Source organism: Polypterus senegalus, chromosome 10 (genome assembly GCF_016835505.1).
Source record: "Polypterus senegalus isolate Bchr_013 chromosome 10, ASM1683550v1, whole genome shotgun sequence".
NCBI classification, from domain to species: Eukaryota; Metazoa; Chordata; class Cladistia; order Polypteriformes; family Polypteridae; genus Polypterus; species Polypterus senegalus.
Window position 1 is genome coordinate 118,483,636 of NC_053163.1, and position 17,861 is coordinate 118,501,496.

General features: G+C 37.7%; 1 protein-coding gene across 5 annotated transcripts in view; it reads left to right on the forward strand.

Annotated features, from left to right (window-relative positions):
- The first annotated feature begins 327 nt into the window (after window positions 1-327).
- The window catches only part of LOC120537486 (RNA binding protein fox-1 homolog 2-like), a 213,971-nt gene continuing 196,437 nt past the window's right edge, over window positions 328-17,861 (forward strand). Inside the window, exon 1 of one of the 5 annotated variants that reach the window (XM_039766456.1) lies at window positions 328-1,512. In XM_039766456.1, coding sequence (XP_039622390.1) covers window positions 1,264-1,512 — 249 coding nt within the window. In that variant the 5' untranslated portion in view covers window positions 328-1,263. The remainder of the gene's footprint in view (window positions 1,513-17,861) is intronic. The other 4 variants (XM_039766459.1, XM_039766457.1, XM_039766453.1 and 1 more) reach the window with 4 other exon arrangements.

Below are 17,861 nucleotides of genomic sequence, written 5' to 3' on the forward strand. Positions count from 1 at the left end.
GCATAGGATTAAAAAAAAACTTAAAGCGAAAGAAAGGAACTAAACCTAAAAGGAAAAAAACTAAACGTAAGTAGACAAATACAGGGAACATATTGTGTTAAGAGGAGACAGCTTATTACATTGAACTTGAGTGCGTGTACAATAAAGTAGCTTATTTAAACTTTACAATCAAAGGAATAATTGCTCAAAAACTTAATATCACAATATAGTCATTTAAATAGAGAAAAGCATTAATCGTTTCACTTTTGACGTCACTCTCTGGCTCTGGGAGCACAGTCTCGACACTCCAGTCCAGCCCTTGACTGCACTCCTTCAGCCGCCAGTCTTCCCCCCGCCCCTCGGGAAACCCGTCAGATCCGGGCAATTCTTCGGCCCGGAGATTCCCGAAGTGTAGCCGAGCTGATCTTCGGGAGAGGAGTGTATTTTCCCGTCTACTTAAGCTCGCTGCCGCCGCCACTGCTGGTCTTCTATGCTCTTTAATTAGCGAGCATTATTTACAACAGAGGGACGGAAATAATCGCCTTTGTTGGGATTTTGGCCACACTTTTCTCCTTTTAATCCTAGAAGATCGACAGCAATCGCCTAATAGCCATTTCCCCCTAAAACCTCAGGATTGTCGGAGGGGGATAGGTGCGATTAAAACAGCAGTCGGCTCTGAATTTTTTTTTCTTTTTCTAACCCAAGTCTGTTGAAAAGCACACAACAACAACAAAAGCCCGGCTTCGTCGAGGAAGTCGGGGTTCAAAAGGACTAAAACGCAATCAAGGGGAAAGGAGATTTTTGTAGGACGAAGATAAGCTATAAGACGGAAGAATTCGTTCCAGACGAAGAGTGGGGAGCGATCACGAAGTCAGTCGAACCGCTTATATTACGTTAAATGCGCAACCGATAGACAATCCGGCGTGAGCAAAAGGAAGGAAGGAAGGGGCTGAAAAAGCTAAAAGGAGAGTGAGAGACGGCCGCGTATCTGCTCGCAGTCAGTAACCTTGCTCCTGGTGTTTTTCACTCCCACTGCAGCTGATTAGGCTTGCGGGGTGCGTATTTTTACCAACTGTTTGCAATTGATTTTTTTCCAGAGGTTGTTTGTGCGCTCCGTTTTGTAGCGAAGGGCCGCTGCTGTTTGGCAAGCACGTCCTGTACTGCTCGCACACCTTTACGTCTCTCCCTTCCTCCTTCTGCCATCATCTTCATCGTCATTGGCACTTCTTGTGTGCTTTTTATTACATATTTTTAATATTGTAACTTAGTATTTTTTTTTATTTGATGTCGGCCGAAGTCGCCCCCATTATGATGCCCGGATCCCGGGGTATTTTGGACCGGGATCGTGAAATGGAAAACCCGGCCCAAGCCTTGTCGACTGCCGGTGGCGGTGCCAGTACCAGCCGGGGAATCAAGCGAGGGGACCCTGAGCCTGAAGCTACGTTGGTGGCCAGTGCAGCAGCGGGTGTGGGTGCGGACTGCAAACGAGCTCGCATGGAGGGAGGACCAGGGCCCGCGGAGATGGTGCCGCAGGTAAGAGAGCGTATGTGGGGTAACCGCATGGGTATGGCGGGGGGAAGAGGGCAGCTGGGCGACAATGTTTCCATTTGCCAGTCCACACACCTGGCGTGACCCGGCGAGGCAACAAGAGATGGGTGACTGCACGTGTCGAAAGGTACGCAGAACACGTGCTTGAAAGAGACAATAAAACGGCTGGACCCTCCACCTCCTGCAAAAAAAAAAAACAACAAAAACCACACCAGTACAGCAAACCCATAGATGACAGTATTGTGCGGAACATAAATCTGATCTACTGACTGTCATGTAAGCGTTGCACCCGAGAGGGCCGCGCTGGCGTGTCGTGGGGGAGGGGGTGGCGACGGACGAAACAAAGAAAGGGACAATAGGACACTTGAGACTGAGACGGACGGGCCGGCCGGCCATCCCTTAATGATCTCGTGGACGTCCGCTCCGTAGCACACAACCCTCTAGGACTGTAGGTGCCCACCTCGTCGTGCCCTCCGCGTTGCTGTTACGTTTTAGATGGACTCGTGCCCATCTTCGGTAGGTCAAGGTTGATGTACGAAGCCCATTTGGCCCGAGGGTCTAACATTATACCCTGTCCACGTCCTGCGGGGGTCTGGGTATGGAATGATACCCCCCAGTCGTATTTCAGGCATTAGAGCGCCTTTGCATTTGGGTTACGTAGCCTCCTGGGAACCTGTGACAACTGAGTTCAGAATATTAACTTCTTTACTGCACTTTGCGGATTTAAGTTTCTTTGTGTTGGAGATGGGGTAAGGGGTTTATGCATCCATGGATTGCTAATATATGAGATGGTGAATACTGTAGCCCCTTGTATTGATAAGGGGTAGTGGAGTGTTTTAAGAGTACTGTACACACTTTGTGTTAGGTCTCTGTCTCTGAAACCAGTATATAACATTTTAAGTGGTGCTTGCAGAATGTATAACTCTATTTAGTAGAAATACAGTATATATGAACTGGAGTGTATAATATTGTGCCCTTGAGTATGGGGTGCAGATTATACATTCTCGATCAGCATCTGGTGCAGGGCCTTGGGGTGGTAAGATGAGTAAATCACATCTTTTTTTTTTATGTTAGTATTTATAAACTAGCCCCCTGTTCTGCCATTTTATACATTGTGAAATTCCATTTACACCTAAGGGTATCCCAAATGATTGGGGGGTGGAGGTTGTGCTGGCACATTTCCTAAGTATTCCTGGTGTTGGCTTAATTATTTCATAATTTGCATTTTCCAAAATCACCAATACGTGAGACTTGACACCTTGAGCTAGATAGTGGGTTGAAATTCCACCTCTAGTCTAGTGAGCAAAATGTTTGCCTTGCTTGTATTTTATTATTGGGATGAACATATCCATCTTGTTGTTTTTTGCCTCACTGTGTTTATGAAGTCCATTGTTTCTCCTCATTCACACTTCATTGCCCCACTCAGATTTCTTTCATTTTGATTTTGTATTGTGGAGGTTTGTATTATTTAAGTGTTTAGTTAAGGTTCTTTAAAGCAATGCTCACTTTTCAACATTTGCTACGTTTGAGCAAAGTCGCCTGAGGTGACATGCTTGGTATGAACGTGATGGTGTGGCATGAACCAACGTTTTTGTTATTTACAGTCCAATGATGTAGAAACCTGGCTTTGCTGTTTACATTTCTTAATCATGTGTTAGTCTCTGGTCTCGGAGGATAGGATAGGAGGTTGGATAAGCTGGCAGTATTACTCTTGCTCTCGCTGTTTTAATCAAGAGCACTATAGTGAATTTGTGACAGTGGTCACCTGGCCTTATTGTACAATTGCCAAGAGATTATGTGCTGCACATGTTTGCTGATTGCTGCACTCTGAACTCTCATAACACTGTTACTATTTTGTTCCCATTTTTGTAGTGCAAATAAGTCTGCTTTTTAGTTGTGCGTTCTATAAAGAACATGCATTTCTTTGGAGTTGTGGTTATTTTTTTGTGATTATTTCAGCTTGGACATGCTGTAGTTCATCTTGAATTTTTAACTGGTTATGTAAACCAAGAAAGAATGGTTGCAACATTTTTGCACATTTTCCCAAGCTGTTTGTGAGATGATCTCAGACTTCTTAAAATGATTTACTATGCCTTCTAAATTTCCCAAAAAATGTTTTATGCGTTGTATTACTGTAAGTAAAATAGAAGTTGAAAGGCTATATGCTCAGTTCTTTGGAGACTACCACCTTAAATGTATTATTTTCAGGGTATGTGTGACTACAGACATTCAAGTTCTGCCCTTTCATCTGCATCTTTTTTTGAGGCACGAAAATGCTTTTCATGGTGTACTCTTTTTAATGTGCAAGTAATGACGGGAAATGTAGTTGTAATTATCTCTAGTTTTGTGTGTATTTATTTGAACGTTTTCAAGTTCAAAAAAGGTGCTACAATACATTACTTATAGATTTGTGGTCTTTTGTTGACCTGATATTGCCACATGGTTGTCTTTGGCTTTTTTGGCCAGGCATTCATGTTGCAAGCCTTACATTCCAATTGGTCTCAAAGCTGCTGTATTGAATTGAGATGTGGGAATAGGGTTGACATTTGGGATAAACCGGTCACTGTCACATTTTGTGGAATTAGTGGAGATCATAGATGCTCTGTAACATGGTGCCTTATCCTGCTGGTAGTACCAATTTGAAGAAAAAAAAAAAGACACTGGCTATAAAGTGATACACATTGTTGGCAGGAATGGTTCGGTGTGCTGTGGTCTTAAGGTGATTTCATTTGATATTAAAGAGTCTGTGTGCTAAGAGAACATCCCTAACACTTTTACAATCCCACTACCCACCTATAAACTTTACACATGGCAAGATGCATCATAAGTTCACTCTGTTTACACCAACTTCTCACTCTACCATCATTATGTCACAGCAGCGATTAAGAATCGTTTTTTCCACTCTTCACTTGTCCAGTTTTAGTAATCACATGCTAAATATAGCCTCATCTTCCCCTATTTTTAGCTGACACGAGTGGAACGTGGTAAAGTCTTCTGTTGCTGTAGTCCATTCACTTTAAGTTGGTTCTGCACACTGGTAAAGAAAAGTGCTATTATTTGACTATTTGTGGTCTTTTTGTTGGCTTAATCCAGTTTGATTTGTCTGTTCCAACTCTTTCTCATTAACAAGGTGTTTTTTCCCACAGAACTGCTGCTCGGTAGCTTTTTTTTGTTTATTTGTTTATTGCACCATCCTCAGTAAACTACAGAGACTCTGTGGTGTGAAATTCCCAGAAGGCAGCTTTTCTGAAATTTTGTAACAAGTGTGTCTGGCACCAGCAGTCTTACTACAGTTATAGTCTTCTAGATCATACATGTTGCCCTTTCTTAAATTTGATCATATAAATACTAAATAATGTATATTCTGAGTTACTCCCACACTATTGGCTTTTTGGCTAGCCCAGTTATTTGTGTTAGTGATCAGATACAGCCTTTAAAGTGGCTATTGAATGTATGCTGTCCTTCATCAGTGAGTTTGGATGTGAGGATAAGCGAGGCCTGTGAATGATTGCCACCTAGCTGAAGACTGGCTCTAGTCTTTAATCACATGCTGCAGTGATAAAGAAAGTCAAGCTCGTTATTCCTCTCAGATGGAATAAGCGAGTTCAGTCAGTGAATGTCTAGACATAAGGGGCTATTTGTGTCCCTTTTTTTTTATATATATATATATATATATATAGACTCTCCTGTGACATTCAATATATGAAGCATGTGATGTATAAAATGGCTACTGCTTTAGTGTTTCACTTTTGTGCTTCTCATGTTGTTTGATATTCCATATTTTACTATGAGGTGGCCTATTTTTAAGGATATAAAGGAGAAACGGATGTATTTTTAATTTAAACCAGACACCTTGTTCACTGGATTGATTTATAATACTGATAAGGATTCCATTGTTCATTATTTTAAGATGAAGCTTACCTTGAACTTCACGCTGACAGGCTGTATGCAGTTGCAGCCAGGGCAACTAAAGCCGTGGTTAGCTGATTTTCCTGACTTATCAGTGAAAAAGACGTACTAGTGATATAAGACTGTAAGATAGCCCGCATGTAGTAAGATTTTTTGAAAAGTTAGTGTTTTCAGCATTAGCCTAGGCAAATCCTCATATGAGCATTCACATTTGTTAGGATGGACCATATTGTATATCATCAGTTTGTAATTGTGAGCCTAGTGGCTTTCGGCTCTACACTTAAAAAAACGGCAAACGGTGAAAAATCTAATTTTGGTTTGATCAAAGGCCGTTTCATGGTTGAATTTTCCATATGTATTCAATCTGTCTGCTAATAACCATGACTATATGGCTGAGAATTGAGACTTTGGGTAGTTAAGGAATGTGATTTGCCTGTGGGGCCAAAACCCTCCTACACATAACAGCTGCCCCCTTGTTGCAAGTCAGTGCTTTTGGTAAAAATGATGCGATTGGCAGGGCAGTTTGCAGCTGTGAAATGGGATGGAATGTGATAGTATATACATCACTGGAATAGTATGGCTGCAGTTATGCTTATGTGAGCCTCAAATACAGACTTTACAAAAGATATAATATTTCCAGTTATGTCTACACCTACTTTTAGGCTTTGTGTTATTTTGCTAGAAAAGCATATTTTAAATGCCCTGATAGAACCACTTCAGTAAATGCAGGTGTAGTGGATTGACATTGATGCAGTAAAGGGATGGATGGGACAGTAAAGCTGCCAAAAATATTGCAAATAAGAGCGCATGTTAAAAAAGCAGCATTATATGCTAGCTACAACTAGTCAAGATTAATTTTATGTAGATTGTAGTACAAAAATCTAAAATAACAGTAAAACGTATACTTATGCTTTTGTAAAGCATATTTCTGATGTGCTATGATTTCATCTTTAGAAAGTCCACCAACGCTACAGTTCTTTCATTCGGTTTGTTTGTTTGCATCTGCTTGCCAGCTTTCCATATTGGGAAGCTGGAAATAAATAAAGAACCAAAGCCAACTTTGGCATGAACTGTTGGGTGGAGTAAAGCAGCAAAGCTAAATGATCCGCAGTGCATTCAAGCTGCGGTGATGGTTATGGCAGGCCAGCTGGTTTTAAGATTTTGCTCAGAAAGTGACGTGGCACCAAAAAAAGAGAGTCTATAGATGCTTGCCTTTATAACTTTTTTTTTTTTGGAACTTCCCATAACAGCAGTTAACTACTGCTTCCACCCCTACCAAATCTCCTCCATAAGCTCAGCTCAGATCATAACGGATATTTCCTGGTTTAGCTCTGCTGATCTTGTTACTGCTGGCCAAAGCCTCTTTGCAAGAGAGGATCGGAAAAATCACATCAGAGGGATTAGATTAGAAAAACAACATACACTAACAAGGCTGCCCTGTAAACAGTGTGGCCAGCCGTGTTCTCCTAGCCTACTTGGACTGCACTGTTTGTAGTGGTGTCCTGTGCTTGCTCCTCAGATGGGCCTTTTTTGAAATAATGTAACAAGTTGGCTGTCTGAATAGCTGTATGACATTTGCTGAATGTACTGAATTGAGCCTTTAAGAAGTATGTAGGGTTTTTTTTTTTCTGGTTCCACACAAACATTTTCCCTGCAGTTTTTTAGGGCCCACTGTATTACATAAGGAACCAAGAGTCCTCATGGCATCCAGATCTGATCATTGTCTAAATTTGTCAGTCTTTTCACTTGTGCATTCGACACAACTATATTTTCCTCAAGTTGCCCAGCCAGGGGAGAAGTGAGCAGAGTGGTCCACACTTTATTATGAATTGTATTCTGAGCAGATCGGTCGTCTTTTCTTACTCTGGTTCTTGTAGCTAGATGATTAACTCAAGCTCACATACTGTAAATGTGCTCTCTAGTTCTATTGCCGTATTTTTTTAAAAACTCAGAGTGCAACCTTGTAGACTTGGCATTTGGTCTTCACCCATCTTATTTAGTTAAGTTCTGTAGCTCCCTGTATAGTTTCTGAAACCTACATAGCTTTGAATTAATGGAATTGTTAAGATTTTGTAGTTAGCTGGAGAAACCATAATGTTCTCGTAATTAATATTTATTTTTAATGCAAAGAGAAAAACCTTCTTTTTTATATCCTTGTGTTGTATGATATTGGTAAATTACATCTCTTCTTTCCAACCTTCTGATTCTCTTTTCAGCTGGTAGTAGTTTTTTCAGCACTTGCATTATTTTTTTGACACTTTTTTCACAGTGACTTATGATCACGAGTGCAGAGTCTAATTGTTTCCATATTTCCACATCAAGACTTGCAAGGTTAAGTGACTCGCTTGTGGTCATACAGTGAATACGTGGTTGGGATTCTAATGGCAGTTTTTTGAATTGAATTTAAAACCATCAATTTAACAGAGTATTTTTGGAAGCTGCTGAAGCTTTTAACTGTTTGGCTGTTAGGGTTGAGGTGGGAGGATGGCAGGCCGGAAGGCAATACAGGAATCCAATTTGTATTTCAGTTACTCTGTCTGTGTTTGTAGGGTGTTCATTTATTGTCAAGCTCTTAATGCCCACATTGGTACGTGACATCCTCTGTTCTATCATATATTGTTATGATTTGGCTATAAACTTTGCACTCATTTATAGTCCTGATTTTATTTATTTATCTATTTATTTTGTAAGTTGTTTTGAAGGAGGATGTTCATCAGTACAGGCTGGAAAGAAGTGTGTGCCATTTTAAATTACGTATATTTTTGTTTGGAAGTAATTTGTTACTTGCAATGGTTATAGGTCCTCTTGAGATTTTCCTGGGTGAGCATATGTGGGTTGGGAGCCTCAAATGCATGCTCTTTGCAGCTTTGAGGCAGCTTTGCTGATCATTCCGATGGTTTCAAAGTAAATTATGAAACAAAAAGTCATATGCAATAGTTTTGCTTCATAGAAAACGGGTAATCATTTATTTAAAAATTTTAAAGCATATTTCTGATTAACAGTCTAAAGCTTTCACTTGGTGATCATTTTTTTCACACAAGTACAAGTGCTACTTGTTGTTTTATTTCAAGAAACTCCTTATCTACAGTTTACAAATGTTATGTAGTGAATTGTTAGAACCATTAACATTAAGGTTGATGTTAATGGTGTTTGCTTGATCTTTTTTTATTCTATTTTTTTTAACCTTTTAAGATATGAGCTGAAGAAAAATCGAATTGAAGTTTGAATAGAATTGTTATACAAATCTTGCAAATTTAAATTTTAATTGGTAATCCCTCTAAGAAAGGATAAGCATAACAATGTGCCAGCAAGTGACAAACACATTTGATCAAATGTTGCACATTCTTTCAATGCAAATTGTTTTAACGGCTAGTTATCGCTGTGTTCTGTAAATACTGTTTTTTTATAGTTAAATTTAAAACAAAATTTAAAAGTTGGTACTCCCCACAAACTCTAAACATCTTCCTTGTGAAATTTGATATTGAACTTTATTTTGTGTTTTCCCAGTGCATGTTGTATTTGGATTTCTACTTTGGATAACGGTAAATGTGTTTGGGTTTTTTTTTTTTATAATTAATTAGTTATCAAATGTATTAATGTTAAAATAGATTCAGATTTGATGTCAGACATTTTTCAGTTTGTTACCAGAGATTTTTCTGATGGAGTTGAAAGGTAGCTGAAAGCTATTTGATGGTGTTGAGTATCTATACAATGTTAAAGTGATTGATCTATCAAGACCTCAATTAAGGGTATCCCGTTACTTCTAAATACAAAACCAAAAAATGGTTGTGTGTAGTCTCTTGTTCTTTTCTCTCTTTAATCTAGTCTTCTATATTGAAGACTGATTTACATCAGTGTTTTTTTTTTTTTTTTATCAGTGTAACCAAGTACAGTATAAGTAAGAAACTTAAATAAGTAGTTTGTAGATCTAAGTGTATTTTGTGATTTAAACGGATTGAGAAAGGTGCTGTTAAAATATGACACAATGAGTATCCCTGATTCCTGAAAGCTTCTGTTATCAGTATTAGATTACTGGTGCCATCTTTCTTTCTCTATGTGCAGTTTCCATATTCCTTCTGTATAATCATGGGTTTTCTGCTATTAATTGAGTTTTCTTCTGTTTCCCTGTGATGCTCAATTTAATTGGTTGGATCCAGGTTAGTCTGTTGGTATATATAATAAAAAAAATACTGATTTTTTTTTTTTGTAGTTTTTACTTGACAACTCTACATGGGGCGTTTGTCTTATTTTGCTTGTGTGGTCTACCCTGTGTTGCTGCTTTTAGTAAAAATGAAGAAGGAGGCAAAACGTTCCTGAATACTTGTGATTTCCAAGTTGCACCAAGTCTTATGTTCAGCCTCCTTGTACGTGGTTATCTCTCTGATTTGCATTTCTTGATGTAATTCATGAAATGTTGAATGTTGGAGATTACTTTTAAGTTGGAAAGGAATGCTTTAGAGAGCTGGTTTATTATATGTTTGTGTGGCCTTTACTTGGGTGGTTTTGCAGGGTGAAGAATCTGTCTCTGTCTGACAGAGGAAATAATGCTGAGCTCCCTTACGAAACTGGGAGGCAGCTTTCCTTCAGCCTGTGATTTTTCTTTTTTATGAAAATGAATTTGAAGGTTGTGCTCCCATAACATCATACTTTTAATGCTGGAAAAAAGATCAAAGTAGACAGTTCTAGGAAAGGGTCTTGGTGGAGTTTTAAGTTCCTCACATCAATGTCTAAGCCAATATTCATCAAACGTTGTAGCATGTCAATACTGTTCTAAAGATATTTCAAGATGAACAAAGGCTTATGTAGGAAGCAAAACCCCAATTGAAGTGTCACTGGTTTTAGGAATTCTTAATCTCAGTCTCTGAATATACAGTATAAGTACTTTAAATGGTAGTTCCTTTCCAGTATGGCTTATGTCAAAGAAACACAGTTCTGTAACCTTCTTGGAGGTTTTTTTAGTCATTTGTAATATTGTGGTTTATAGCTTAAAATTATGATGTATTGCCAGATTTATTTTAAGTTTATATGTCTGACTTTTACCATATTCTGCCTAAAATGACCTAATATTCTCTAAAACCATTTTATTTATGAAAATCAGTGTGAACATTAAAAATGTATTGTAAGCATGTATTTGCTTAAAATGAGGTTATCATTTAAATGACTCAAGATGATGCCTCCATGATTGTACTTGATTAGTTTTTTTGTGTATGTATGTACAATAAGTGGTTGAGTGGTTAGACTTTGTTTGTGAGCTATGCGAGGACAGGCACAAAACTCAACTTCTGTGTTGCTGAGAAGGCTGATGTTTTTTTTAACTGGGACTGATTATCTTTACCTTTTGACATCTCTTTAATAGTGTAACACAGGGTTAAACAATAATTTATTATCCTTTCTTATATGTGTTCTGCCCACCCTGAATGTGTTAAAGTTAGGGGCACGCACATAACTGTTTGAGAGTTTCGACCTGTATGAAAGTATTCTCCCATTTAACAAGTGGAGACCATGGAGGAAATACAAGCGGCAGCAATATCTCTAGGCTGCTATAGACCATGTGGTTCCAGAGAGGAACTGTCCCTCCCTTTGATTGAACTGACATCTGGGGAACTAATTGCATTGGAAACCTGGCCCCATCTGGCAAATGGGTGCAGGGATAGCAGGGTCCACAGGGTCGGGAAGACTGTGCAATAGACGTTCCTTCACTGGAGAGAGGAAGGTGTTGATGGAAGTAAGGTTGTGTGCTCTGTGGTGGTATTGCTGTGGACAAGTGAGTGCATAGCCACATTGAATACACAGCGGCTCAAGACCTGTAGTTGGTACTTGGAGTTTTTGACTTTTGTCTATTCCCCCTGTTTGGAGTCTTAATTAAAAAAAAAAAAAAATTACCATGGGTTTTTGTCCTTTTTGCATCCTTGGAATATTTTTGGGTGTTGAAGACTCCTATAATGGTGTTGTCTAATCACACCTCTCTGTAATTTTTTTTTCTTCCCCACTCTAACATCTGGAAATTGTTTGTAATCTTCACTCCAGGTTACATAGTATAATGGTTAATAGAAATGGTTGTTTGTCAGCTGAGTCTAATATCAGTTTTTTGTTTTCTCAAACAATTGAGGCATTTCAGCCTGGACTAATGGCACCATTGCTTGCAGTTAGACACATGACAGATTTAATTGTGCGAGAGATGTGTGAGGATTTTAAACCTCTCCTGGGCAGGTTTTTGCCCTTTAAACTCTTACGTGGCAAGCTGAAGTAGGCGTGATAAAGTAGTGTGATTAGGCCTTAAATTTAAAAAGTGTAGAAAGTTGACAAGTTCAGAGTGCTGTTTAGTTTCTTCACCTTATGTATTTAGGCACTGTTTTATGCAACATATATAGCTAAATATGTGAAATTAACACATCAGATACTTCATTTGTTTTTAGTCCGTGACTTTTACTGCACAAATGCAGTTACATTACAAATCTTTACTTTGTTTTCCTTTTAAAATGCTATGCCCAGGTTCTCTAATATTTGCCTTGATTCAGTAGCACCACTTCTTGCAGTGTAAAGAAGGATGGGTGGCATAATGAAATAATACAGTACTTGACTAATCAATGAACAATCACCTTGTGATTTGAAAACATATTGCAGTAGTTTCCAAATTCCACCAAGCAAATGAGATTTTATTATTTAACCATGACCCCTCACTGAGTTGCTGTGCTTGCTAATTAGATTTGTATGGTTTCTTTCAAAACGAAACTTGAAATTGTAAAGCATATAACCATACTGGTATAGTTATGTATTATGTGTGTGTGTATACAGCATGTATGTACTGTTTGTTTTGTTACTTTTCCATATGGTGAGCAGATGTATTTTTTTATTTTCTGTTCTTCGTCCAGCTTTTGACATTATTTTTTTTTTTAATTTTTTTTACTTGAAGAATATAACGTTGCATCCAATCAAGCTGAACTTTGAATATGAAGTGAACACAACTTAATGACTTCATAGTTAAACTAGAAAAAAAATGAAGAAAATGAAAAAGTGTCTAAGAAAACAAACAAAATGGAAGAAAAAGCAGGAACAAAACTCCCAGCTTTATAGCTATGACTGTTTCCAAGATGTCACAAAAACATCACTAAAATAATATCCTTTGCTAGTTTTAGTTTGGTTAGATATTTTACAAGTACTATTTTTTGTGTGAGCAATGCACAATGAAAAGGATTACATAAAATATTTTATACACGCAAGTATTCATACACTCAGTGGCCTATTTTGGGTGTCAGTTGTTTATATTAAGAAAAAAAAATGAGTAACTGGTAAATATCTAATTCATCTTCAGCAAATGAATGTGTTTATCCTTTGGCTTATGTTAGCACAAAGTTTTCACATAATTCTTTGTGTATAATTGTACTGTATGTATATGTGTATTTGTATATGTCATGGGTGAATTGGAAAATCCATCTCATTGCAGTAGGCTCTGGTGCTTTGCAACAAGTCAGACTAAATAGAAGCACAAATATTTCTCGAATGAGCCTGGGCAATTTGAGAAATAAGCTTCCTTTCCAGTTGACTTGGCTCAGGGCAAAAGGCTTCAGGCAATTGCAGTTTAACAGATTTTCCATTTTGACTGCGACATATGTGTCTATATGTATCTCTGTGTGTAATAAATGCTTTAAATAAGTTATTCCCAGACCGAATGTTTAACTATTTTCAAATATCTGCTTGAAAGAAATTTTACTTTTACAGCTTGAACTTTGCTAATGTTTAGGAGGTTTATGATTGGGACATAATGGGAGGTTATATGTCAGTGCAAAAACAATCATCTGTTATAAGGCATTGTTGAATGGCATGGGAATGGAGAACATATAATGCGCAGTTTATTCTTGAATCTGTTTATACTTTTATCTGTCTTTCACCTGCTATAGGTTAAACTGTTTTCATGGCACAGGCCTTTCAAGTTTTGCTTTGTGGTCTACCCTCTTGTTTATCATATTGAAGCATAAAGGAATTTCTTTTTTCTGCAAGGGCAATGCTAATTTCTTTCAGCTGTACAGTTATAAATTATTCCATACATTTATGCCAACATACTTTATGTGTACTATCCTGACATTTTCTGGGATGTTTTCCTGCATAGCTCTGAGGAGTATGTTAAACAGATAGACCTATGCTTTAAAAATGGGTTAAATATAGCACACACTTATTCATGCTCAGACACCTTATACCTGCTGTTTATCAAGCTGTAATTGTTTCCTGATGTACTGTAGTTCACAACAAGTACATCCAGAATCACTTGCCACAGTATTTAATGACATTATCTCATGATGGAGGAGTACAGTGTTAAAGGAGTGTAAACATGCAGAACTTCAAAAGCCATATACAGATCACCAATAGTCCAATGCCAGATCAGTGTGGAAAAGTATGCCCAGCAGCTTGGTTGCAGGCAGACTTGCTGTAGTGAGTCTCGAGCAACACCATCAATTTAACTGTACCTGGATAATGGAGTCTGATGGGAGCCTGGTGCTAAAAGATTCCATTTAGCTGTAGCCTGAAGCATTTTTTTCTCTTTGGCAGTCTGCTGTTTATCTGTGTGGTATGGGCTTTTTATGGCAATTTAAGTATTGAATTTGAATTTCCCCAAAGGATTTTGGAAACTCTGTTTAATTCTTAGACAAGCCTGCAGGTTCTATGGCCGTAGACACATCTGGTTTTCCTTTTAGACTTTTCCAATCTCTGGTTTCCACAGTGGGGTTCAATTTTAAGTGGGCCTCTTTCCCAGCTGTGCTTTATTTTTGTGGGCGATAGTCCATATGGCTTATGCAATGCTCTAGTAAGGCAGGGTCAACACTCCTGTGACGGGAATACGTCAAGGCTTCAGTTTATTAGGGTTTGCTTAAATACAACTTTATGTACTTTGAAGTAAACAGAAGGAATTGTAGGCCATCTATTGACTTAACAACAGCATTGTCATTATCAGTGTCAAGTTTTTAACAGTAGTCTTCAGAGAGAACCAGATTAGCCTGTGTGTGTATATATATGTGTGTGTGTGTGTGTGTGTATATATATATATATATATATATATATATATATATATATATATATATATATATATATATATATATATATATATATATATATATATATACAATACACATACACATACACATACACATACAAATACACATACACATACACACACACACACACAAAGGAGAGTCAAGCTAAGGTTAGAAAATGTAACAAAACTGATATCATTTCTCAATGTAGTCTCCACCCTTTTCATGCACTTGCGCCACCTGCCTGGAAGTACCTGGATTTCAGCAGAATGAAAGGTTTTGTCTTGCTCTGGCAACCACTGGTCTTCGATTCAACACAGGTGACGAAGTGAAGAAAGTGGTACACGAGTGGTTACGAGGGCAAGACAAAACCTTTTATTCTGCAGGAGTCCAGGCAGGTGGTGCAAGTGAATTAAGAAGGGTGGAGACTACATTGAGAAATGACATTATTAGTTTGATTAAGCTTTGTTACATGTTCTTATAATTCCCATTTTAATATAATATATGAGCCCATCCGATGGAAAAGCTCCAGCTCTTGAATTTAGATCCAAGTGTAAAAAAATAAGAAATTTGACAAACAAGTGGACAGCATTAAGTCCATCAAGCTTGCTTTTCTAGTTAATTTGTTCCAATATCTTACACGGATACTTCTAAAATAGTTTTTTGCTTCGACTGCTTGCCTTGGTAGGTTATTCCAGATTCCTACAACTATTGAGTAAAGATGCATTCAGGACTGAAGGCAGGAAGCACACATCCACTTAATTTCGTAGAAAGATTTCCATTAAATAAACCTAATTAGTGACTTTGAGAATGTTGAAGACCTGGATTAGGTCCTCATAGTGTCCTCTCTGCTTAAGCCTAAACAGATTCAACTCCCAGAGTTTCTCACAGTCAGACACGTATCTGGTTACTCTTCTCAGCTTTAAGTGTTACTGCATCTTTCTTGAATTGTGGTGACCAGAACTGCATTTTTTAAGTGTTTGCCTAATTTTGGAGGTTGTCCAAGTCTTTTGAATTATTCTTTCTGCCTCTTCTGTATCTTCTGTCCCTCCAATTTTAGTGTAATTTGTGAATTTCACAAGTGTACTAATTACACCAGAATGTCACTGTATATATTAGAAAAATAGCAGTTCAAGGACAGATAGATACCTGTGGGACTCCAGTGATGACTTCACCCCCAATGTGGAGCCTTCTGCTTTTATCTGTATTGTGTTGTGCATTTAATCTTCACAATGTTTTGATACATAGTGTTTGTAAATTCACTGAATAGATCCACAGACTCATAATGCAACATGTGTTGGGGAGTGTTAATGTTATAGAACCTTTTGTAACCCATTGTTTAAACATGATGCGTGTTTAGGTTCAAAAACAAAATGAGATATGGTATGGTTTTTTTTTTTTAATTTTATTTTATATAAAATCTCCGTTTATGTGCTCAAGTAAGGTTCTGGGGTTGTCCTTTAGGGGATAATGCTCCGATGTCCTTAAACTGTGCAAAATGGAGCTAAACCTCATCATTCACCACCATGATTCCAAAAAAACAAGCACCATGCCTCTGATGATATTATTCTTTTTTTTTTTTTTTTTTTTTGTGATTTTATAAATTTGTTTAGTCCTTCATGTGCTATGAATTAAATAACATTCATCCTCTTTTATATCATTGACCTGAGCCACCAAAGATTTTGCGGTGTGAACATTGTCCACTCTGTCGCCCAGTCACATAGTTTTAACATATCTAAAGCAGCACTGGATGAAAATTAAACTGATCATTTGTTAATATAGTAGGTTTCTTTTACTGGATTGCACGCAGCACACTCTTTTCTGCTTGGATGTGTGACCGAGGTCTGCAAAGGACTGGCATACTAGTACAAAATCTTCAGATCTTATATCCAGTGCTGCTGTTACAATAATAATGCAGGTATTTGTACTTCAATAAAATAAGTGCCACATTAGGTTACTCATTACTTTAAAAAGTAATCAAACTAGCACAAAAAACACTTAGCGTGTTGCCCTCACCACTGCTCCCAAGATTTTGCTGTTGAACATAAATTTAACAATTTATGAAATATTGAGGCAGATTAATAATTAATAATAATTCATTACATTTATATAACGCTTTTCTCAGTACTCAAATTGCTATCCACATAGGGAGGAACCAGGAAGCGATTTCACAATCGTCCACAGTCTCCTTACTGCAATGGAGCAGCACTACCACTTCGCCACCTGTGAGGAGAAGGAATAATCCTGAGTATTTGCCTTGGGTAATTTTATCTTGCGAATGTTTCCACCTTTGGCTGCTGAAAGCATTTGTGAAGCTAAGGGGGTAAACTGAGTGCAGCAGACATGCACAGACAACAAGATCATTAACTGTAACCTGGTTAAGGGTTTACATGGCCAGCACAAGAGTACAGCGGACATGTGGGCACAACAGAAATCTTAAGGCCAGAACTCTGGGTCTCTTGTAGAGAAATCTACTTGTTTTAGCCTGGTTTCTCATGGACTGATAACCTAGTTTCTCTCGCTGCAATAAGGGCTTACATGGTATTTTAGGAGCTAGGTTTCTGTGAATAACTGGATTATTAAAGTGATTATAAACACATTCATTGAGAGTAGCTATTTGGAGTGCTGGATCAAAATATCAAACCTTTACTTGCTCAATATGCAACATCAAAGCCTTAATCTCTTGTTGCGGTGAAAAACATACTCCACTATTGATTTAATCTCACTTATAAGAACACAGATCTATACAAAGAACATAGCTCGTAATTTTACAGGTGTTGATTAATTTAAAATGTTTTAGAGGAGAGTTGACTAAGGTATTTTTTCTACCTTTTTTATATACACATATAAATATAAAATATACAGTATGCTGCTTTAACATTGGCATATTGTCCTTTGTGAAGGATTTTTGTAATATCGGACATCATTGTAATACTTTAATTGGAATTAGAAAAAAGGAAAGGTGCCTATGATTACAGAAAGAGGTTCTGAGGGAAATTCTTGAATTAACTACTTCACGTCAGAGGATGGCAGATTTGGAAATGGAGTGTTTAAAACAAACACTTTTAAAAATTGAAGTGTTCAGCAGCCCAGTCTAATAAAGCTTATTTTTTTTCTGAGTAACCACTTAGTCCATAAGGCACATCTTTTACTAGTTAGTGGAAGCTATCCAAATGTATTGTTCATGCATTTGGATTGATAGCTGATGCTGACACAAGTTAAACTTTTGCTTGACATTTAAAATGAGGTGCTCCCCTCACCTTTTGTATTAAATTTTGTGTCTTTTCCCATTTATTGCCTATCATGTTGATGTGTAGAATCCCTGTAGCCTTGGTCAATAATCTTATTTTTTCTCTCGCCTTCTAGTTTGTATTCTTTTTTTTTCTGAAGAAAGATGTT